Raw genomic sequence first — 24,158 nt, 5'->3', positions numbered from 1 at the left:
TTTTGAATTGTAAAGAGACTTTGAATTTCAAAAGATATTGGATATTTTAAAGGGATTGAAATTTTAATATGTAAGAATTTGTAAAGACTGTGGGACTTTTGAAGCTATTTAGATCTTGGGGATGAATAAGAAAGTGAGGGTTGAGGCTTAATAGTGATGTGTTTGTGTGTCAAGCTGACAAGGGGTCAGTTGAACTGGCTGGTTTTGTGTGTCAACGTGACACAAGCTGGGGTTATCATAGAGAAAGGAGCCTCCCTTGAGGAAATGCCCCCATGAGACCCAGCTGTAAGGCATTTTCTCAATTAGTGATCAAGGGTGGGAAGGCTCAGCCCATTGTGGATGGTGCCATTCCTGGGCTGGTAGTCCTGGGTTCTATAAGAAAGCAAGCTGAGCAAGCCAGGGGAAGCAAGCCAGTGAGGAACACCCCTCCATGGCCTCTGCATCAGCTCCTGCCTCCAAGTTTCTACCCAGTGTGAGCAATGTGGAAGTGTAAGCGAACAAACCCTTTCCTCCCCAACTTGCTTCTTGATCATGATGTTTTATGCAGGAATAGAAACCCTTATCTGAGACACTCAATCTTTTTAAAATTAAGCCACCTGTGGCCTTTTCTCTCTGTCTATATAAGTGATCAAATTCCTCACAGCTCACCTCTTTGTTCCTATGTTTCCCCACGGGGTCTCTTGGGAAATGACATGGGCAAAGCTTCCAGGCTTCACACACCTGTCCCTTCATAAGAAAAGGCAGTACAGAAAGAGCTGCCACGGTGACAGGGACTGGACTGTGTTCTATGATGCTCTGACAGGACCGTTCAAGGGTGAGCCCCAATTTCTGGGGACAGGCAGGATGAGTGCAGTGACATCCTTGTTCCCTGGAATGCTCTGAAAGAGTTTGAGAGGCATTTAAAGAGTGGCTGCGTGAGGCATGAAGAGACAGAGAATGCAACATATTTAAACAGGCTGCACACTAAACCTATCTGTGCTTTTTGTGACGATTCCCAGTGAAGGGTCAGTGGGTGAGAAAGGGACTGCTGGAGGTAGAAGACCCTCTAGGGTGCCCACCCTGCTAGGGCTCTCACTGCTAAATGCTTCCCTTTTGCAAACCTCTGCTTCTTTCGGGCTGTCCTGTGAAAGTTCACACTCCTGGTTCTGAACACTGAAATCCACAATGCACAGATGCTCCTTTGAGCTAGTGTAAGCCCTTTACGGCAACGTTCATTTCTTTCCCAGTCTAGCTAACCGAACAAAACCTTGACTCCACTCCTGCACCCTGAGAGTCACTTTACTAAGCACCTCTTATGTCACAGAAGCCATCAAAACTGCAAAGAGGGGGAGCCTTGGGGGAGGCAGACATCGGCTTTCGTCACTAATCGATTAAAGTTGTGACCAGAAGGAAAACACCTCATATTACAAAACTGTCTCTCTTCCCCTTGGGGTTTGTAGAGGAACTTTGTGGTTTGCCTCTAAGTTTGAGTACAATTCCCCTGACTGATTTAATTTAGAAAAATACACTTTAGAAATGTTTAATTGTGGCGCTGTTAGAAACTCATGTTCCAGTTTATCACCGTCTAGGCATCATTAGGCTCCAAGAGGAGCAGACACATAAGTTTGTGAGGGTGAGGGAGTGTGGCACTGGGATCCGGGAATAATGATCTCTCATCTTCCTACCCAAGCGGGTCTCACAGCACCCCAGTTCTTAGGATTTCACGGAACTGTGCAGATAGATACCGGCAGCCCTGAGCCCGGGGGGAACAGAAATTGTCACCGTATCTTACTTAAAACGCACCACAGACGGTGACAGGAGTTGATTATAAGATTTGTATCTTGGGACTTAATATGGCGGAGTCCCTGTGCTTCACAGTGTTCTGGAAGATTCTGAGGAAGCACTGAGGTGTGGCTGAGTGGGGCTGGAAAAGCTTCGGGGTGCTGCATATTTGAACAGAGATGACATTAAGCCAATCTCGGACTGTTACTGTCTTTCAGGTGAGGTGAGGATGACAATGGAAAATAGAAAAGATGTTCTATTGCATTCCTACTTTTCCCTCTGAACACTCCATGGGGCATGGCACAGGCGATCTCCCAAAGTCTATTTGCTCCAGTCTACCCCTGTCTGACAAGGATAATCACGGCATCTCCATCATTCCCAGATGCCCAGTGTTCTCAGTTTCCTCCTTGGGTTAGAACTCTAGATCTTCATAAAAGTCACCACAATTGAGAAATACCAGCTCTGGTTTGGGGTAAGATTCTGCAGATTGCCTGTCAGGCTGGGCAATGCCTTTATGTTTGTTGCTCTTTAAATGTTATCAAATAGTGGCTCCAGGCATATTGTACCCATACCGTATACATCACGTTGACATATGGGCATCTTGTACCAGAGGGTTTTTTTTTTTTTTTTAAAGAATGTGAGAGCTTTAAGCAAACATTCCATCACACTCCTTATTATTTTCTTACTATTTAAAGATATTTTAGTTTATGAGTTGACAGTTTTACACACACACACACACACACATACACACACACACACACACACACACACACACACACACACTGAATTTTGATTATCCTTTCCCCTCACTCCTTTCCTACTTTCTCTGGACCTTCTCTTCTCTGGACCTCAGGCAAAGGGTCCCTTCCTACTTTCTCATTTTTAAAGAGCCACCAAGTTTAATTAGGAGTGCTTCATGAGCACTGGGGTAGGGTTACTTTCTATAGCATTCACAATTTACTCCTGGCCGAACCACTACAAAAAAATCCCCCAAGACAATGACGACGATGACGACGACGACGACAACAACAACAACAACAACAACAACACTCTCTTCTCCCCCACAGCCATACCGGCCAACAGTTCCTCAGCAAGGTGTGGGGCCTCACGAACCTCTCCTCCATCCATGGTGGAAAGTTGACAGACTCCATTTTATGGTAATCATAGCAAATTTTACAGGCAAGGAAATTGAGGCTCAGGAGTGGCCCAATGTCATTCTAACGGCTCCCTACCTCCCACATGGTTCTCTCTCTCTCTCTCTCTCTCTCTCTCTCTCTCTCTCTCTCATCAAGAAATGGGTTAAAAGGGCTCCCTCTCTCCACTACGAGTGGGGCATATCTGTAGCTGTCCCTGGATTAAGAGTGAGAGGTGTCTCTATAGATGTCAAATGCTGTTCAATCCCTGCTCCAACCCACTTGAGTCTCCTGGCCATTTTTGTGTGAGAACTCTTATGATCACCTCACAACACAGGTCAGGAAAAGGAGGTCCTGGGGACTAAGGAGACATAGGTTCCATAGCTAGTGAGTGTGTGCGTGCAGTCTGGCTCAGGAAGGCTAGCTCACTCTTTTTGGTAACATGCTTGACCATGAGAAAACAGCTTTGTCGTGCACCATCTTCCCAGAGGGAACAGAACAGCACATAGGACAGGGGCCCAGGACTTGATTTCTAAGTTTCTTGTACAGTGTGATCCTTCACAAGTCTTTGGACACTTCATTCAATGCCGGAATACAGCAGAACTGTACCAGTGATGGCTGACCTGCACCTTGTACAAAATTACTCTCTGAGATGACTTTTATGCAAAGCGCTTAGGCTATCCCTAGTGTATGTATCAGGGGCACTAATGCCATGGAATAGGCTCAGAGTAACTGAAGAGATGGGGGCTTGGGAACCTAAGATCTCACAGAATGGTTCCACTACTGCCCAGGCAGTGGTTTACAGAGTGTGGGGTACACACTGCATTGAGGTGGGACAGAGTGAGAAAAGCTACTTAATTGTGTTTTAAAGAAGAGAACGTTTCCTTTCCTCACTATGTCTAAATCCTCTAAACCATCTTTGAAATAATTTCATAAGCATAATCAAGGATGGATGGGAGGTTTTCTAGACAGGCGTGCTGCCTAGATTAGCCTGGATCCTGTCTCCTGCCCATGAATGACCAGGAGTCCGTCCTCCTGCCAGCACCTTTGAGTCCATAGGTATTCAAGTGACTGCTGACTTTCTGGGAATGTCCAAGTTGATGGCCAGGTTCTGGGACAACTGCTGAACTTGCCAGAGTGGTCAGTTTTCAGGGGAACTCCTGGTGGGTGGGCTGCTGTTAGGTTTGCTCTCTTGTGCATTCTCTCTTCCTTTTCCCCACTCCTAGCCCGTGGGTTTCCATGAAGAATTCCGCTTTTCTTCTTCAACATTCCTGCTCTAACCTAGCAACAAATCTCACATTCTGACTTCGATCTGCCATAGTTTGCCCAGGGAATCAGAACTAGGATGAGGAAGAGAAGATAAGGATTGTGAAGCTCAAGAGAGAGCATCCAAATTCCACATTGCTTTTGCCATTACCGTGTAGCCTTACTAGGCCGAGCAGCACAGTGCAGAGTTTTCGCTCCAACCTGAGACCTCTCTTTAGGCCACCTCCCTAGCCTCTGCCAGGGGTTCACAAAGAATGTAGCCCAAGTTACCCTTGTGCCAGACAGGAGACAGAAAGTCTTGACTGCATCTGCAGAGGGACGGAGATCTCAAAGGAATGGGATCTCCCCTAGATGCCCTCCGGGGCTGGAAAGGCAAAGCCAGCCTTGGCACCTCCCTGTGTGTATTCTTTGTCATCCCCCTGTAGCTCTGGTGAATGGGGACTCACTTTCTTTTCTCCTGGATCTTCATCTTTTCTCTCTCCGGCTCATTTCCATGTTGGCACCGTCCCATTTGCCATCTTCTTTCTGCTGTCTCTCCCCTTTTCAGTGTAACAATGAATCCCAAAGGAAGGGGCTGCCTGCCCATCCCCAGAAAGCCTGTGTACACTAGTGCAGCTGGAGGCGTTCAGCTGACAAAGGCAACCTTCCCAAACGGGAGCCCTTGGCAAGTTGCCAGTACCCTACCACTCCACAGAAGCGTCAGCAGACGCCTGGAGAGCCAGGAGGACGGCTTTTCATGGGAATTCACCCATGAGGGCAACTGAGAGCTCTGACCTTCTCCAGGCTTCCTCCTGCCCAAGTAGGCATGTGAGGTTTCCACATGCTTCAAAGTCAACAACCTGCTGGACCACGATACCCACGTGTGTGCTCTGCCTCAGCTTCTCATCTCTCCCAGCACATGGTTAAGCTCTGTAGTCTTGCAAACTCCATCAACCCTTTCCTCTCGTCAGATCACAGTAACTTTTTCTTCTGGAGCTACTAACAAATCCCTTCCGAATTGCTCTTAGGAAGTCATGAAGTTCCTTTTAAACCACAAGTGCTCAGTTTCCTTCATAGGTCAGGAAGCCATTGGGAAGTAGGGAGTCACAGGTGTCTTAGGGCAAGGTCATTACTACAGTCCTACAGAAGCTGAGTGCTGGACTTCTTTTTAATTGACCTTCCACTTTCAATGCCAGGCCATGGGCTTACCTACCTCAGAATAGCCTCACAGAGTCAGATGGGAACATGATTAATGTCTAGTGCAAGGATTTCATCTGAGGTTGGATGAATGTGCTATCATATGTAAATAAAACATAGAGTCAATATAGAGTATGGGCCCAATAAATATTAGCTACTATGTCACAATTGCCATGATCATCTTCCATAATTATGGCCACGAAAAGAAATGATTGGCAGACCGTGGCTGGTAGACACTGCTGAACTGGTGAATGGTTACATAGACAATTTTTAAAATGCCAAACTCAGTAGGAGCATCAGGCTTCAGTGCTATTTTCTTAAATATATATTTGTACTCAAGTTTGATGATTCGTGTTTTAGCTGAAAGTAAAGTAGAAGTTATTGAATTAATGCACACTATATTGCATGAACATATTGAATGATATAAAGTATATGTTGTATGTAGACTGTACAAATGTACAATATGTAAGTATATAGGGCATGCTGAATATATTGAATAATATATATATATATATATATATAAAACACGATAGTAAGTTAAGTGTGATATATACCTTGTATGACTTAAAAAACTTAAAGATTTACAGTCTTCCATGCCTAATTAAAGCTATGTTCTATTAAAAGTTGAATATATTTTATTTATTTATTTTGGTGTATGTACAAGTAAGCACTCATGTGCATTCGCCACAGCATTTGTGTGGAGGTCAGAGAAGCTGAAGGAGTCAACTTTAGTGGCTTTGACTAAACCTTTGTAAAACACCGCAAATGCCAAACCAGTTGAAATGGAGATTCAAAGAAACGGAGAAAGTAAAGGGTGAATCAGGACACTGCAAACAAGCCAATTGATCCCCTTTCCAGATATGCTGTGTGCATATGGGAAATGTCCCTTTTCGTTAGCTCGATTCACTGGGGGGGGGGTACTTGATTATTTCTTCTAACCAGGTTTTGAGCACTAGAACTGCTAAAAAAAAGAGGAAAAAGGCGCTCGTGCTGCATTTATGCTTTATGAGCACAGATCTTTTCCTGCCAGAGGTGAGAAGTGGGCCTTGTGTCTGTCAGCATTTCTCATGCAGGCACTTCCAGGAACGAGTATTTATCCACTCCCGGCCTCTTGTTTCCAGTTCCCACCACTAGCCACGTTAGCCTATAGGGATTTTGTACCAACTGTAGATAAACAAAACATGAGGGCTTCGGACAGAGCCTCCTGGCTATCTCTCAGTGGACATCGTCACCTTCAACAGCTGTTCATGAGTCCCAGGACCGCGCATCACTTTCGAATCAGCATAGTAAATTCTACACATTTATGTCTGCTCCATGCCTTAAAGGCACTAATAAATGCTTGTTTTTGTCACTGTGGCTAAGGCTTGGATTTCAGGTCCATGAAATGGTGAAAATTAGAGTCTGGCCAACTTATACCTGCAATCTGTATCTTTGCTGTGAGCAGCATGCTATTGAACTCGCTTTCAGTAGGAATGACGTGGACTCTTGCTCTGTTCCTGCTGTGCTCCCACTTTAGGTGATTCAGCAGAGATGGAGTTTGGATGGCGAGCGTAGCAACCGTCATTACATATTCAGAAACCTCTGAGGGCCTCGGGGGCAAGCTTAGGAGGTTCTACTTCTTTAGGATTATCCTATATACCCTGTCTATTCCGTGGTTTCATTCCAGAATCTACTAAGTTTTTTTCAGGCAGACTCTCAGCTGAGATCAGAGGTCAATCTCAGATGTTATCCCTCAGGACATCTTCCTCCATGTAAGGGGACAGAGTTTCTCTCTGGCCAGGAACTCATTGATTCAGTTAGGATGGCTGGCTACTGAATTTGGGGATACATTTATCTCTGGCTCAGGAGCTCTGGAGTTACAAGGCCATCCCAATATGCCTGCCTTGTTAAATGGGTGCTGGAGATGGATCCGGGTCTTCCTGCTTGCCTGTCAATCACTTTACTGAATGAACAATCTTATCAGCCTCAACAGATGCATCTGAAACATGCTTTCCTGACATAACTAAGCACTGGTGCAGATGAAATATGTGTTTCAAAGTCTATCATGTAATTAAGAGAACTCCCACTAGGATGGCTTGAAGCCTTGTTTGTAATGCTAGTCTTCGGTTAAAGCCCTGAGCAAACGACATCTTCCTATGGTGCCACATGGGGGTCTCTGGCACCCTGCAAATTTGAGACTGTCCTGTGAGGAGCTGAACATGGGAATTTGGGCAGACAACGTTAAACACTGGTGTTAGTGCTCCAGTTCTAGAAGTTGCACTGCTACAGGTCCTTAAAGCAAACTCTTGAAGAATTGTCCTTGCTCGGAGGAGGTGGAAAATTCTTTGCTCCAAGAGCCCAGGTTTTGTGAAGATCTTTAGTTTGCTGCGCTATGGCAGCCCTGGCAGAGCAGTCAGGATTATGAAAGGACACATTTTAGGGACCGAAAACTCTAGTGTCAATATGCATTTGGGACCAAGTGTTTGTTTGAACATACCAGAAGGGTGAGGGTATTGTGTTCATGATGATAGATGAAGAGGGAACTCCATGAGGTGTAAGTGAAAGATTCTATGCTCCTTAGATGAGGGGCATGGAGTATTTATGGGAGCTTTCCATGATGGTTAGATGGGTGGTCCATAATGAATAGGTTGTAGTCCACAAAATATAGGTAAAGGGTCCACGATGTATTGACGGAGTTTTATAATGTGTATTTGGGTGATCTGATCTGTAGATAGGAGTCCATGGTGCATATGCCAGAAAGTCCTGCAATTAATAGATAATGGTTTCCCTGAAGTTTCATGATGTATAGATGAAGGGTTTTGATATATAGGTGGGGATCCCATGATATGTAGACCAGCATTCATAATTTGTGCATAGAGTTTCTATGATCTATACAGATGTAATATATATCTATGAATGAGGGCTCATGGCATAGAGGTTTGCATGACACATAGACAAGGGTTCCACACAGTGTCTATCTAGGACTTATGTGATCTATAGACAGAGGCCCCATGATGTAGTGAAGTGCTTCCAGGATAGCACAGTTCTTAGAAGGAAAGGGTTCAGGCTGAGCAGGAAGACAGAACAGCATTTATGGCGAACCTTGAAATAGTTTATTTTCACATTTTCTCCCCTGAACTTAGACCCTACCTAGGACAGGCTTTTAATTTCATCGGTCCTGACTCCTATTGTTGTGTTGGCCCCCACCCAGCTACAGGGTGCACTTTTCAAGGGGGCCGAGGCAAGAGGATAATGAGCCCCTGGCATGGCTGCACTGCCAAGGTGTGATGAATGGCCCGCAACCCTCGAGCCGCTCTGTGCCCTTCATCATCCAGTCGGAGTGGTTAGCAGACTGTCAGAGAAAAATAATTTAGCAGCCGTGGCTTTAACGGATGTGCTGCATTCTGGGGTCAAATGACTATTACAAAGTAGTCGCGCTGCCTGGCTTCTCTGTCGTGTGAGCTCAGAGTCGACAACAAGAAAGAAAGGAGCCATCGCACCCAGAACGCGCTGATGTCCTTCAGATTCGCACAGTAGAAAGCAGAAGAGAGATGGGGGCGGGAGGCACGTGTCATAGCACATAGATAATCCCAGAACAGTCTGTAGCCTTTCTGCAAGGTGGTCTCAGGCCAGGGCAGAGTGAAGCATCAACAGGAGCATGCCAACTATCACTAATGGGGCCTTCTCAGACAAAGTGGCAGGAGACCATTCTTCTGCCCAGCCTGAGTCAGGCAGTAGGGAGGAGGACGCTTCGATGGCTGTTCTGCAAGTTGGGTTCCCGGTAGACGAAAGGTAGAATGTGAGGAAGTCGGAAACATAAAAAGACAAAGACATAGAAAAGGGGGAAAGCAAGGCCATAGAGTTTCTTGCTAGTAAATGCACAGGGATGGATCTAGGAATCATTCTTGTGTCTTTCTCTAGCATTTTCTTTTGGGGGTGGGCTACAAGCTGAAAATCAGGACTAATGAAGGTTATGGTTTACCTGCTCCCACCTGCTCCTTACAGTGATTATTACATGTGTAATAAATACTTGAGGTGAAGTAAAAGAATAGAGAAGATAGACCAGGAAAATCCACTGTCCCGCAACCTGGACTCATTATCTATATAGAGTAACCTTTCCCTTACCCAAGATTGGTGAAAAGAGGGATGTTTTGGGCCAGGAAGATAGCTCAGACAATAAAGTGAGCATTCCACAAGCATGAGGACCCCCATCGGCATCCACATAAAAAGCAGAAAATGGCAGCATGTGCCTGAGATCTAAGGTCTAGAGGGGTGGAGACAGGATACTGGAGCATGCTGGCTAGCTAGTCTTGCCAAATTGCTGAGCTCCAGGGGCAACGAGAGAGTCTGTATCAAAAAAATAAAGAGGAGAAGCTGCAGGGACGGCTCAGCGGTTGAGAGTACATGCTCCTATTGCAGAGAGACCCATGGCTCCCAGGCACCCACGTCAGGGGGCTCAAAAGAGCCCATTACCCCAGGGCCAGGGCATCTGAGTCCCTCTTCTGGAATTGAGAGCACCGAAGTGGTGTGCCTGCCCCATGCACGTACCCATAGTTAAAAATAAACATACATAAACATAAGGTAGAGAGTGATAAGAGAACATCCCACATTAATCCCCATCCCCGACATGCCTCTACATGCATGCATATACACATGTGAACACCCACACATATATAGACCCAAACCCAAACACATACACATGCACATACTGCAAACACACACATGTGCCCATACACAAAGGACATCTGCTGTGGCATCCATCCCATGCCTGCTTATAGTCAGATAAATGTGGAATGAATGAATGAATGAATGAATGAGTGAATAACTAAATGCCCTACCTAATCATTATACAAGGTGAAGGGTCTCTTTACGGTCTTTGTGACTTCACACATATCCCAAGCAGTAGCTGGGTTTTGATGACAGCCCAAATTCTTTTGCAGATTGTTTTTTATCTCTCAAGGCAAAACAAGGGACCTCTCTATTCCAGGTGCAATGATGTCATGGTGGTGGCGATCACCGCAATAGCTAAACTCCTGGTTATTAAGTGCTTATGATGAATCCCACACAGGGCTAAGTGCCTTTTAACTATGTAAAGTGTTTCTTCCCTTGATTGACGCCCAAAATGAATAAAAATAATTTTCTGTATTGACTACATTAGAGAGACCTACAAATAAGTCTCAAAATGATAAGAGAAAAGAGAATTTGCATAAATAAGCAATTATAAGACTTGGCAGAATAAGGTTGTCTTAAGTGATGTGAGAATGGTTCTTGACACACAGGCAGTGCTACAAAGGCATCTTAAACAAGCAAAGGTAAACCGCCTTCTTTTTTAAAAGAAATGAGCGAATTCTGGATTTATTACAGCAGGGCTTCTGGAAACCTGGGGTCCTTAGCATTGACCTGGTAGGGCTCTTGTCTCTTCTATGCATAGATGGGTCCCCAGTGTTTCTGTTCAGGGGGCAGCAGGGATGTGTGGGGTGGGGAGCTGCTGCTCCAGACACATCCTGAGTTATCAGAGGGGGGTGTGGTGGGTAGAGAGGTACATGGATCCTGAGGACATGACCTCTTCATATGTGTGGGACTCCCCACAGGGCTGAGGGTACAGCTCAGGGGGACCACTGGTTTAACATGCAAGTGGCTCTGGGTTTGAACCCCATAATCACCAAGAAAGAGAAAAGTAATAAAAGCAGAGCCACTATTGTGTTGGCAAAACCTGGAGATTTCCTTCCTTCTTTCCTTCCTTCCTCCCTCCCTACCTCCCTTCCTTCCTTTTTTTCTTTCCTTCCTTCCTACCCATAGTTCCTTCCTTCCTTTCCTTCCTTTTTTCTTTCCTTCCTTCTCCCTCCCTCCCTCTCTTCCTTCCATCATTCCTTCCTTCCTTTTTCATTTCCTTCCTTTTCTCTCTCTCTCCCTCCCTCCTTCCCTCCCTCCTTCCTTCCTTCTTTTTTCTTCCTTTCCTCCCTGCCATTCCTTCTTTCTCATACATGCCAGGCCATGACTTGCTATGTAGCTGAAGATAACTTTGAACTCCTTCATCCTCTTGCCTCTGCCTCCCCGGTGTCAGGATTATACACATGCACCACTATTCCTGGCCCATGCTGTGCCGAGGATTGGACCCATGGCTTGATTCATGCCAGGTAGGCATTAGACCGGTAGAATGATATCCACAGGGCCCTAATCCTCATTTCTAACTCCCCCTGTCTTCCATCAAGTCATTCTTCACACACTCCTGTGCTACCGTCTCACTGGAGAAGTTTCCACCTGGTTGGAAACCATGGTTACAGAGATCTTGGTCACTCCCAATGAGACAATTCCCATCTTGCTTTTGCCCAGAGCAAATGACTAGAAACTCAGCCCAGATCACCAACCAACACGCTTTTTACTTCTAAGTTACCAGAAGAGGGCCTGGCAAATGAATCCTACCTTTCCTGCAGCCTAGGCCGCTTGGTGGGGACAGAAGACCCTGCCCTCTGCTGTCTCTGTTTGTTTCTTGTGACCCTGGTTGTCTTTTCTCCCTAGTGGTTGATTCCATCATTGCAAAAGTTGCCTGGCTTCATGAATTCTCTCTTTACTTCCGCTTAGTTGCTGTGTTGATGATCTCTTTGCTTTCTTAACATTCCCATGATTCTCTATCCACAAAACCCGGCAGTTTCTCAATGTGTGCTTAGGAAAGGGGTCTTTTCAGGAAGGCCAGTGATTACCACATTCTATTCACAGCCACACCAGGGGAGAGCGGCAGGCCTATTCCTTTCCCCCAGCAAGAATATCCCAACTCACATCCATCTTTCCAGCTACCTGAGAGGTCTCACCTGTGGCAAGAGGTTGCTTTTACTCCTGCTGGGTATGTGACCCGGCAGCCGGATGTCGAAGAGGGCCTGCAAAGCAGCTTGTGCTGCTTGGCCCTTGGCCAGCTTCTTACTGCGTCCAGAGCCTTCGAACGTCCTCCCGTCCACGCACACAGCCATGACAAAGCTCTTGACTCGGGGCTTCTCGGCTGTCTCGGAGAGGCACACATACCGAAGACCTGAGCGTAATTCATTCAACACCACTACAGGGTTTCTCTCACCCAGTGCCCCTGGAGCCAGCCTGGACCTGTCAGGCAGAGCCTGGCCCATGAGGTCCAGTGTGTGGTAGAGTAGCCGTCCTCGCCGGTAGGCAGAGGACAGAAACTCAGTGTCAACGGGACGGCAGCCCGGGAAATCCTCGTTTCTTGAGGATGGTTCGAACTCCTTGAACAACGTGTCTGGGAAGTCAGCCTGGTCAGAGGTGAAGTCAGTGCACGGACTGGTACTACTGCCCATAGCCAGGTGGGCCTGGAACGCATTGGGGAACTGCACGAAGGACTTCAGGGCCATCTCTGCTGCCCGCATCTTGGCCTTCTTCTTAGTGGGCCCCGTGCCTTCAAACGTGAGCCCGTTTACTTCTACAGCCACGGCGAAAACTGGGGCGTGCACTGGGCCAGTCTGTGACACCATCCGGTACTGAAGACCCGGCTTCAGCTCATGTAGCTGGACCAGCGCGTTCTTGGGTGTCATAGACCAGGAGAGCTTTTTCCAGATCAGCTGCAGTTTGCAGAAATGTCCCCCATTTCCTTCCTCCAGCGGCCTTTTCCTTTTAATGCTGGGTGTGCTGCCGCCTCTGGCCCAGTCTCCAGGGGGCAGGGGCCTGGTCCCAAGGTTGCTCACATTTCGGTTTTCTTTCACTTCAGCACTGCTGGTACCTGGAGGTGAGAACAAATTAGTCATGACCCAGAGCACTGGCAGGTCAGCACTAATGAGAGACATCATTGCTAACGATGGCTCCGTAAGGCTGAGGGATCCGGGCAGCATCAGCACCTCAGGTCAGGTCTGGGAAAGGTGATGTAATGACTTCTGCAAGATACCAGGGAGGAGCAGCAATGGGGACCATTTGCCTATGGGGGTGGAGGGGTGGGGGAGAGAGGGCAGTTCTCAGAAAGTTAGGCTTGAGAAGAGATGAGGAAGAGACAGGCAAGGTGTGTGTCCTATGCATGTTTTCACCGTCTCTGGCCATTAGTATGAGCTGTCATGTTGTCACCCATGAGCACCGTACCTCCTCAGTGCCCATTATCTCTTAAAATCAAACAGATGAGTAGCTTTGCCTATCTATGGTTTGGGGCAATAGCAGAAGCTTAAAGTGGCTTTTCTTGCCGTGATGAGTGCCCTACCTCATCCCATGCTACCAGGGCCCCATGGCAGGGTGATTGTTGCCTGTGATGCCCACAACACTGAGTTGGTGGGGGGAGGGCTTTATTGAGGCCACACTCTTATATATCAGGCCGGGTAGAATTTCTCAGAACCCCACCTCCTAATTCATATCCTGAAGGGAGGTGCAGCTGTCTGTCCTAAACAGCTGCATGTTACCTGTGCCAGTCAGTAGAGTTGCTGGCAACAGTTAAGCCGGCAGTTTATAGAGTCAGCTGTTTATCTGGGGGGGGGGTGTCAGGTCCCAAGTCTGAGCTCTTTATTACTTGACTCCCCCAGTTCCACCTTAGATGAGACAATTCGAGGGGAGCCAATTAAAGGCCACAGGTGCTGAGACTTATCTTCCATGCTTCATCTGAAACGTAGCTTTTGGGCTTCTTAAAAATCACTGAAGTGATGCAAAGGGCATTTATTGTCCTTATAAATAAAAATATCACATGTTGACCTATCAACATAGAAAATGGTTCTAAATGCACCATATAGTTCAGCTATAAATGTTATAAATGTGGGGCTTCTCCTACAGGACAGCAGGAATCCTTGGATTACCGCCTCTGAGATCCTTCCCATCATAGCCCGGCGAGCATGTAAAACAGACCAATGCTAATATGTTTCTAAGGATTTGCACCTACACATCAGTTGTAAAGCGCACAGGCACAATCCCTGTGCAAAAAAAAAAAAAAAAAAAATTAGGAACGCCCACTGGCAACCAAGAAACAATACCTACTCAGTAATTATGTCATTAGGAATACATCCTAGAACTGAGATTAACAAAGATGTTCGTTGCAGCATAATGTTTTTTACAATTGAAAATGTAGGAAACAGAGAACGTCCCATATTTAGAGGACTGGTTAGGGTGCACTGGTAATACAACAGTGATGACTTAGTGGACTCTATTTGCTTCAACCTAAATAAATCAACACAATGCGAGATGGCAAAATGAGCTTGCAAAAGTAATCCACTGAGTAGGAGAGACTTCGTGTATGCCCTAAGAATATGCGTATTACATATTACTCACATAATCATACTTATGAAAGAACTGAAGGCAGTTATATCATAAAGACACAACTCCATCTCCCAGAGAAGGTGAGGGGAAGGAAGGAAAAGAAATAAGAGGGCAAAGGGTGGCTTCATTTCTACATGTGGCAGTTTCTTCTTTTTTAAAAAAAGTTACATTGTGTGTGTGTGTGTGTGTGTGTGTGTGTGTGCGCACGCGCCTGTACGCATGTGTGTGTGCATATGGGAGTGCATGCACACACAGGCTCGGGTACAGGGAGGTCAGAACAGCTTGCAGGAGTCAGTGCTCTCTTTCCACCATATGGATTCCAAGGATTGAACTCAGGTCATCAGGCTTGGTGGCAAGTACCACCTCACCCATCTTGTTGATCCAACATTTTATGTCTTTTGCAAAAAAAATAAGAGAGTAAGTTCAGCAAAACTTTATATATATGTATGTACATGAATACATATATTTATATATGGGCAAAACTATATACGTATAAATATATACCCACATATATACATACACATATATGTATATACATGAAGACATATATTTATATACATGCCACATATGTACACACACACACACACACACACACACACACACACACACACACACACATGCATATGAGTCCTGGGACTGATCTGCCCAGGCAGAATCATGCCTACGTTTCTCTAAGCACCTTGCACATGTTCTCAGGGCCTGGGAGCTCTCAGCTCTGTAGCAGGTGTGTGTGTGTGTGTGTGTGTGTGTGTGTGTGTGTGTGTGTGTGTGTTTCTCATTAAGCAAGTGGAAACTGCAGGTGACTTTTCCAGTGCGCCCCCAGCTTCAGAAACAGACAGCGAATGCCTGGTTGGCTGTTGACACGCGACCTGCTTCTCTCGTGCAGCTAGGAAGCTGCTCAGACACAGCTGTAACATCTGACTGTGAGGGACAGACAAGTTTAAAGACAATGTAAGACCAGCCACCTTGGGTAACTATTCTCTGATGAAGTTGTTCTCTTCGAAAACCCCAGGCATGAACTGCCACAGTGACGAGTGTCCCCCTGCGTCCCCTGCATTTTGCCAGAGTGAGTGCTTCTGGAATGCTAAACTCGCATTATCAAACCCCAAGGATTATGCCTGTGAATGGCCCTGCCGTCTTCTACCAGCTTTGATGTGTTCTGTACCTAACTCTGCCATATTCTTCACTCGTCCTTAGTCAGTCGCCAGTACGGTCAACACTTTATAAGCAGATAGGTGGAAACTGAGGCTCGAGGAGTAGACATTCTCCACAAAGCTTGCCTGCTGGGATGAGTGTTTAGGTTGGGACTCGGTCCTGGGGAATCTCACATCGCACTCACCCGTGCAGGGGCTGTAAGTTGATTTTATGGATGCAGAGTGATGGTGACATTTTCTTGGCCTTTGTAGATTAACACCCCTCCCCAGGCCATCTGGATAGAATGAAGCCAAGTCTACCCCATGTGCGATGAGTCCTGGGGCTGATCTGGCCTGGCAGAACCGTGCCCACGTTTCTCTAAGCACCTCGCACATGTTCTCAGGGGCTGGGAGCGTTCAGCTCTGTGGCAGGTGTGAAAGTGTTCTTTTTCTTTTTTTTTTTTTCTCATTAAGCAAGTGGAAACTGCAGGCGAATTTTCCAGCGAACCCACCGCTTCAAAACAGTGAATGCTTGGTTGGCTGTTGACACACGAACCTGCTTCTCTCACGCCGCCCTGAAAGCAACGCAGGTTGAGACCTGCCAGAATCAACACTGTGCTCCTCACCTCTCAGTTTATGGCATTGTTGTTGGAGAATAATGAAGGAGAAAGTACAATTTCGCAGTCACAAAGGATGCCTTTGAAAGTCAGGTGCCTTCCAGAGGTATCCTGACATTCGAGAACGTTCTTTTCAGCATGTACTCTAATCTCCTCTTGGCTCAGCTCTAACCCCCATCGGTCATCACGATCATGTCTTCATAAAGAAGCTGAAACAGCCCTTTGGAGGACGCTCCGCATGGGGGCGCTGGGCTCTGCACTGAAAGTGAGCTCAGCTTCCTGGTTTCATTCTCTTAAGTTGCGAAATGGGCTCACTACAATATCAACTTGCTACTAAAAAGCTATTAGGATTTGGAGAGGTTAGTTTGTTGAGAAGTGTGAATCTGAGTGTTTTCTAAGTTATAACCGTGCAACGTTCATTTGTTACAGATCTCAGTGAAAATAATTACTGTTTGGAGAGCAAGTGCTAAATCTCAACTGCTTGTGCTAATCGTGTGCTCTGGGTATGCACACGGGCAATGCGCTCTGTCATTTAGGGCATTCCAAGCCAAGGGAGAGTGCGCAGTAGATTAAACCATGCGATTTTCCCCAAACTGAACTCAAAATGGAAAATAAAGAGCAAACAAAACAATTCCCAAATCCCCACATCAGATTGCCCAGAAACCCGCTTGGAGCCTTCTAATTTCTTATTGATTTCTTACAATGTGGGGATTTAATAAGCGTGCTTATGGCAGCCAGCCTATCAGATGACCTCTGCTGTATCTTAGAGAACCGAACTCAGAAAACGACATTTTTGCTCTACCCATGGTGAAAACCCTTTAATTTGTTTCCCTTCTGTAACTCTTAATACCTTGCTATTGTTGTAGATGGAACTCTTCATAGAAACTCTGATTCTTAGACAGGGGTGTGAGTTCATCTCTCTCTCTCTCTCTCTCCCTCTCTCCCTCCCCCCTCTGTGTGTGTGTGTGTGTGTGTGTGTGTGTGTGTGTGTGTGTACTAAAGTGTGGAGGCCAAAGGTTGATGCTGGGTGTCCTTTCCGATTGACTCAGTTGAACCTAGAGCTTTCCAAGTAGGCCAGGCTGGTTGGCCATGGATCCCCGTTTCTGCCTCCCGAGCATTGGCATTACAGGGGTTCACAGCACCCTACTTTTCATATGGGTTCTGGATATCAAACTCAAGTGCCTTTGCTCCTGAAGGAAAGCAGAACCATATGAACCACCCGCCAGCCTCTGTGAGCTTCTTCCTTAAATAATCAGAAATTAGTAGCAATTGTTAAACAGAACAGATGTGGGTCCTTATCTTAGATACAAGTTAGGCTCTCTGGGATGACATTACCCATGGCGATATTACCAATACAAAAATGCTTTGGTTAACTAATTCTCAGTGTCCAGCAAGAACTTCAGAGCCAATGGAGGCTTAGGCTGTGGTTTCTGTCCTGGGACCCAGCAGTGGCCATTTCATACAGTCAAGAGTCAAGCAGGTGAGAGATCACATGATGCCTGTGTCCTTGGTTGTTTATGCTTGTGTTGGGATCTTAGATCACTGTGTGTGTCTGCTTCATTTATTTAAATGAAGAAACGGAAGATTTTACTTCACCAGTTGAGTGGGTATGAGTTAAGTGAATATATAAATATATCTGTCCACTATGTATCTATTTGTCTACTGTCTGCCTGCCTGCCTATCCATCTATCTATCTATCCATCTATCTATCTATCTATCTATCTATCTATCTATCTATCTATCTATCTATCTATCTATCCATTCATCCATATATTATCTATCACCCATCCATCCATGCATGCATCTATCCATCATCTATCTGTCTGTCTGTCTATCTATCTATCTATCTATCTATCTATCTATCTATCTATCCATTCATCCATCTATCATCTATCACCCATCCATCCATGCATGCATCTATCCATCATCTATCTGTCTGTCTGTCTATCTATCTATCTATCTATCTATCTATCTATCTATCTATCTATCTACTAACCTAGCTATCCATCCATCAGGCCTAGTAAAATGGCTACCCCAGGGGCACTTTAGAGTACGGCAGGGCAACAGCTCAGGAGCCCTACTTGTATCTGTATTTAGCTTCTCTTCATGATTATTTTATTTGCTGGCGATTTCGAACAGTTTCCCTAGAAATCAATCCCAGGATATTCCAGAGAGAAGGGTTAATCATTTTCTGATTTCTCTGGTCTGCTGGATGAGCGATATTGATCTTACCATCCAGAAATGTTAGCCAAAGAACAGGACCAGCTCCCTAGGAGCAGAACAGAACACATTCCTGCTCTCTCCCTTCGCTTGCCAAGGCAAACAGTCACTCCCCTGAGAGCTTGTTGCACTGCTGTGTATGTCCATTCATGCGGATAAAAGCCCTATCTTTTCTTCTTGGGCTCCTTTTTGTCAGTGGGAGCAACACAGACACTGGTTGTATCTCCTCTCGTGACCAAGCTGGAGACTGAAGGACCCTTCCTTACTCTAATATTCCCTGCAGATATGCACATCCATTTGCAGCTAAGCTCATACCTCGGTGCAACCTGCGTCTGGGTACTTTACCATCACCCTTTCTGTGTGCTCTTCATAGCTCTAACCCTGACATCACATATTCAGATTTTCCTCTTCACAGAGGAGGCATTAAATATGCTCCACTCCCCTCCTCTGACCCGGGAAATTATATTCATTTCTTTCACCATTTAGTTAATAGGTTTTATGCACCCAATTGTTACATATAATAATCAACAGATTAAAAAAGCCAGGAGATCAAAAAATAAGTCTCTGACTCTTAAGCACAGACTTGAAGAGCTACTTGAGAGGGCGCACACTTGAGGAATGTATCCTACAAACGCACGCAGTGGGCTGTGTAAATACTGCGGCTCCTGTACTGCCAACTGCCAGGACAGAGCTGGGACTCTGACTCCGATAGTATGTGCACATACCTGGGTTGTGAGGGGACATGGGGGCTTTCTACCTGCTCCTGTTCTTCCTACCTGGTGGGTACTTCCCTTTCGGGCGTATTGTAAACATATTCCTTTCTCTGAGCATTCCTGGAGGCACCCGGGGCTGAGTCAGCATGTGCTTATTGGATGAGACAGTAAATATGACCTTGGGCAATCTCGTCATTGATACACATAAATGTATGCATACAATTACATATTCACAAGTGTATCAGACATAGCTCAGGATGCTGAGGAGCCCAAAACACAAATAGAATAATGCAGTAACTCTGTGATGATAGAAAGCTACCCCCAACTCCACCTGACACACATAGTCTCACCCCCTATGCTCCTTAGAACATTCCTGACTGGGGTCCCAAACACCTTTCCTGAGGAAACTCACTCCCGAGGAGACCATATCCACCACCTCTATACCTGTGGCTCTTCTGCCTTGGTGCCGTGGAGAATGATCTTATTCTCCAAGACATCATTTAAAAAAAAAAAGGCATCTCTGAACTCTGACTTCCATATGGTCTTTTCAGGGTGTTGCATGTATCTTCCCATTGTGGGAATTAGAGGGGGGAAAAGCAAGCAAGCAATGGCAGAAGGTGTTAGGTAAATACCATAAGCCACAGAAATAGAACAATCACGAGCAATTTGAAGGCCGCCAGGCACGGAAAGAAAATGTCTAAGTCAGGAAGGCATCTGTACAGGAAAATGAAAGAATGAAATTATTTCCATTCTGTTTCTCTCACACCTGGATTCTTCTCCACAGTCCTTATAAGCACATTATCTCGTTTGACAAAATGTGTCGGCAATTATAGCGCTAAGTCTAAAGGTCCAACACATGAAGGGAATTGCATTTTGGACAGGAAGACAAAACAACCCAAAAACCTGTATATTCTCATAGCTGTGGCTACATATTTATTTTCCAAAATAACTCTGTTATTTACAACTTATCAAGTTTGATGACCTGGGCTGATGACACTCAGGAATGGTTAGACAAGGTGGCGGTTGGGGCTGAGATGGGATCATACTGCTATTATCCCTAAGAAGTCTGGCTTGCTTGTGGATTTATTTATGTGCCGCCTCCCTCTCTGCTGGCTCCCTAACAGGCCAGAATCTTCTACCCGGTTATTATGTATGCCCGGCTTCCTCTCATGGCTTGGCATCATTGGGATTGTATGCGTCACTGGTAATGGCACTGTCATGTCTGCGGGTCAGGAGGGCTCTGGAGAGCCAGCCATCCAGTGCGCTACGCTACATTTGAAGAGATAATATTGTTCCTGGTGAAGGTTATTCAGCTGCCAAGCAGCTCTGGCTTTAAAATCAGAGCAGCTCCTCCCAGACGCCAGAGCTTAACAACAGCAGAAAGACAGGCAGTCTAGTTATTCCTCCAGACAGCAGGGAGAGTTTGGTGTGTAGAGCGTCAGGAGATAACCTAAACTGTGGGGTGCTTGACCGATAGGTTCAGGCTGAGGTGTGCATAAGGTACGGTGAGCTTGGCATTTGCTGGTTGTATGTGGGTGTGGCAGTTAGATCGAGCTTCTGGTAGAAGATGCCTTCTTCAAAGGCTTGTCATAAGTAACCTATGAAGCTGAGTCAGGTGTTCCTGGGATTCTGGGAAAAGCAGATAGAGGTGGGAAGGAGATGTCGTCTGAGCCCAGAAGTGATAGGAAGCTCTTGGTCTCAGTTGTTTGTCATTGAATCTGGGCCAAATCTCAACTTCTGAGCAGAGGGCGGGGTCAGGAACACATTTCTGTTCAGTGTTGCAAGGAAGACTTCTCAGGGCAGAATGCTGATGATAGTAAACAAGTCTTGAAAACATAGTATTGCACGAGGGTCTCCCAGTTTAGATCCAGCTGTCCTGGCTGCTTTTGTGTGTCAACTTGACACAAGCTGGAGTTATCACAGAGAAAGGAACTGCCCTTGAGGAAATGCCTCCATGAGATCCAGCTGTAAGGCATTTTCTCAATTAGTGATCAATGGGGGAGGGCCCAGCCTATTGTGGGTGGGGCCATCCCTGGGCTGGTGGTCCTGGGTTCTATAAGAAAGCAAGCTGAGCAAGCCAGGGGAAGCAAGCCAGTAAGCAGCACCCCTCCATGGCCTCTGCATCAGCTCCTGATCCCCGACCTGCTTGAGTTCCAGTCCTGACTTCATTTGGTGATGAACAGCAACGTGGAAGTGTAAGCTGAATAAACCCTCTCCTCCCCAACTTGCTTCTTGGACATGATGTTTTGTGCAGGAATAGAAACTCTAAGACACCAGCCTACTGTTGATTGGCTCCTAGATAACCAAGGTTCTATATGTAAAGTCTAATGTATGTTTGGTGGATGTGTCCTGGCCATGTTTCTCTGTCTTTCTGCACAACTTCTTGAAATGGAGAAGCTCACAGATCTAGGCAATATCTTTCTTTTATATATTCCAGAATGCCAGGATCTAGGTAGCTGCTGAGAGCCATTCTCGAACAGTTGAAAGAATGTAAAATGAAAGCATGTAAATGGTTAGGCATGAACCATTTTTACATTAGAGCAGCAGGTAGCACAACAGATCCAGAGAATGCAAATGCATGAGGCATGGGGCTTAGAGTAGATTTATCTTCCCACTGTCGCTTCCACACATACGTTTTCATACACTGCACATATGTATTCAGACATGGATATCTTCTATACATATGACTCTGACTACAGAAACATACATGAGAAACACACTCATGCCACACATACATAGATGAACACGAATACCACTTGTACTGTGGACATATACATACCAAATACGAACATATAAAAATAGTTTTCTAAATGGATTAACAGTATGTAGAGAGAAAGGGAGTTCTGAGACGATGGCGTAGTGGGTAACGTGATTGCTGTGCAAACATGAGGGCCTGCATTTTGATCTCCACTGCCTATGTTAAATTCAGGTGCTGCCACAGCATCCTTAACCTCAACACTGGGGTGTCGACAATGGCAGATCCCAGACAATGCTTGACAGATAGAGCCTGGTAGAGACATGGTAGTGAAGAGGTGCACACATGAGCATGCACACACAAAGCAAATGAATCCACTAATCGACAATGAGGCCCCAAGAGCACTTCGAAAGCATTTTAATATAACAAACAATTAAAATAATTTTTATCTGTATGTTTCTTTTTCATTTTCAGAGGAAAATGGCTTTAATTGCATCTGTCCTTGATTGAGCACTCCTTGTGTTTTATGTCCCTGCCTTTCCTCAACTCTGTGACTTTCTGTACCAATAACACCTCCATGCTCGTTTGCAAGCTCGCAAGCCCAAGAGTGAATGTGCATGCAGAACTCCTTGACCCCAAACCAGGCCTCTACTTTCCTGTCAGCCTCAGGAGTGAGTCATGCTATAGCTGCCCAGAGAAGAAGCTGCTGCTGGTGCTGCTGGTGCTGCTGCTGCTGGTGTGTGTACCTATATGTATGTGTATGACTTTTTCATTGTCCTCTGGAAAGAGCACTGACTTTACAAAGATCTTGGATTTCTTAAGATGTTGGGCCTTTGGTTACTACATAAAGGTGACTCCAGATTTTCTAAAAGTTAGAATTCACTTGCTTCTCTCCTCTCTCTCTCCTCTCCTCTCCTCCTCTCCTCTCCTCTCCTCCCTCTCCTCTCCTCTCCTCTCCTCTCCTCTCCTCTCCTCTCCTCCTCTCCTCTCCTCCCCCCCCTCCCTTCTTCCCCTCCTCTCCCTCCCCTTCCTCCCCTCTCCCTCCCCCCCTCCCTCCCTCTCTCCTTTCCCCTCCCTCCCTCCATCCATCCTCTTTCCCTTCCCCAAAGTTTCCCCTAGCTAACTCCCCTTTCTTTTCTTCCTGATTCAGTCAGCCTCCCAGCAGCTCCAGGTAGAAAGAACCAGAAAGAGTTCAAGTTCCTCTTGTGTCAGAATAAACCCAGCACATACACTATGCTTTTCTTTTTAAACCTCACCCTTTCTAAGGTTTCCGAGATCGTTATTCCTAACTTGACTGATCTGGAAACTTTTACATTCGCACCATCACAAAAGGATATACACAAGGATATGTCAAGGTTTTGCTTTGAACCACAAATCTTGCTAAGAGGGCAGCCTAGAGATGGCCAAGAGCCCACATCTAAGCCCAGTCAATTCACCCCGCCCCATTCCTTAACATTCTATGTTTTCCTTTAGAAATGAAAAGATCCAAGCAGAAGATTGTGAATATCTGGCCAGGTTCTGACCTTTGAACTCTCTCAACTTTACTTTTGGGAAGGGAAATATGATGGTTACTATTCTCTGCCAGTTTGACAGAATCTAGACATGATCATCTAGAAGAAAAATTTTGGTCTCCTTTGTGGGGAGTTTCTGAACTGGCTTAACTAAGGAGGGAAGATTCTCCCTAGATTTGGGCAACCCCACTCCATAGTCTGAGGTCCTAAACTTAAAGAGTAAAGGTAAGTTGAGTATTTGCATTCATCCCTCTCTGCCTCCCTGTGGTGGATGCAATGTAAACAGGCACTTCAATGCTCTGCAGCCCTCCCTTAAGCTGCTTCTTGCTGGCATTTGTTACAGCTATGAGGAAAGTGATGTCTTACAGGAAGAAATCTCCATGTCCAATAGCATTAATGGCTGCCTGGAGAGGGTACCCACAACAATGTGTTTTGATTCATAGAGGCTGGAGACAACATGGATCACAGTTCCCATGGAAATCTCTGCCAGTGTTTTTGCTTGATTCAGCCAATTCTCTTAGCAACCATCAACAGCACCTTGCCTCCTCCCCTTCCCATGACAAGCACATTCTTAGCTCATTTTAGTTGAAAAAGAAGCCCATCTGTTCGGTGATATTAAATTCAGAGAGGTGTTCTTGTGAAATGTTTGGCCTTCTCTTTTAAATGCTTGACAATATGCCACAGGTAAGAGGTATGCAGTTCTCCCTTTCTCCTCTCCCCTCTTCTCCT

General features: G+C 45.8%; 1 protein-coding gene across 4 annotated transcripts in view; it reads right to left on the bottom strand.

The window, feature by feature from the left end:
- The window catches only part of Adarb2 (adenosine deaminase RNA specific B2 (inactive)), a 542,810-nt gene that overhangs the window by 160,179 nt on the left and 358,473 nt on the right, over positions 1-24,158 (bottom strand). For all 4 annotated transcript variants that reach the window (XM_032884792.1, XM_032884795.1, XM_032884793.1 and 1 more), the window contains exon 3: positions 12,125-13,035. In XM_032884792.1, the coding sequence (XP_032740683.1) occupies positions 12,125-13,035 (911 nt within the window). The remainder of the gene's footprint in view (positions 1-12,124; positions 13,036-24,158) is intronic.

Source organism: Rattus rattus, chromosome 14, assembly GCF_011064425.1.
Source record: "Rattus rattus isolate New Zealand chromosome 14, Rrattus_CSIRO_v1, whole genome shotgun sequence".
NCBI classification, from domain to species: Eukaryota; Metazoa; Chordata; class Mammalia; order Rodentia; family Muridae; genus Rattus; species Rattus rattus.
The sequence above is the reverse complement of the archived record's forward strand: the minus strand, read 5'-3'. Positions and strand labels throughout refer to the sequence as shown.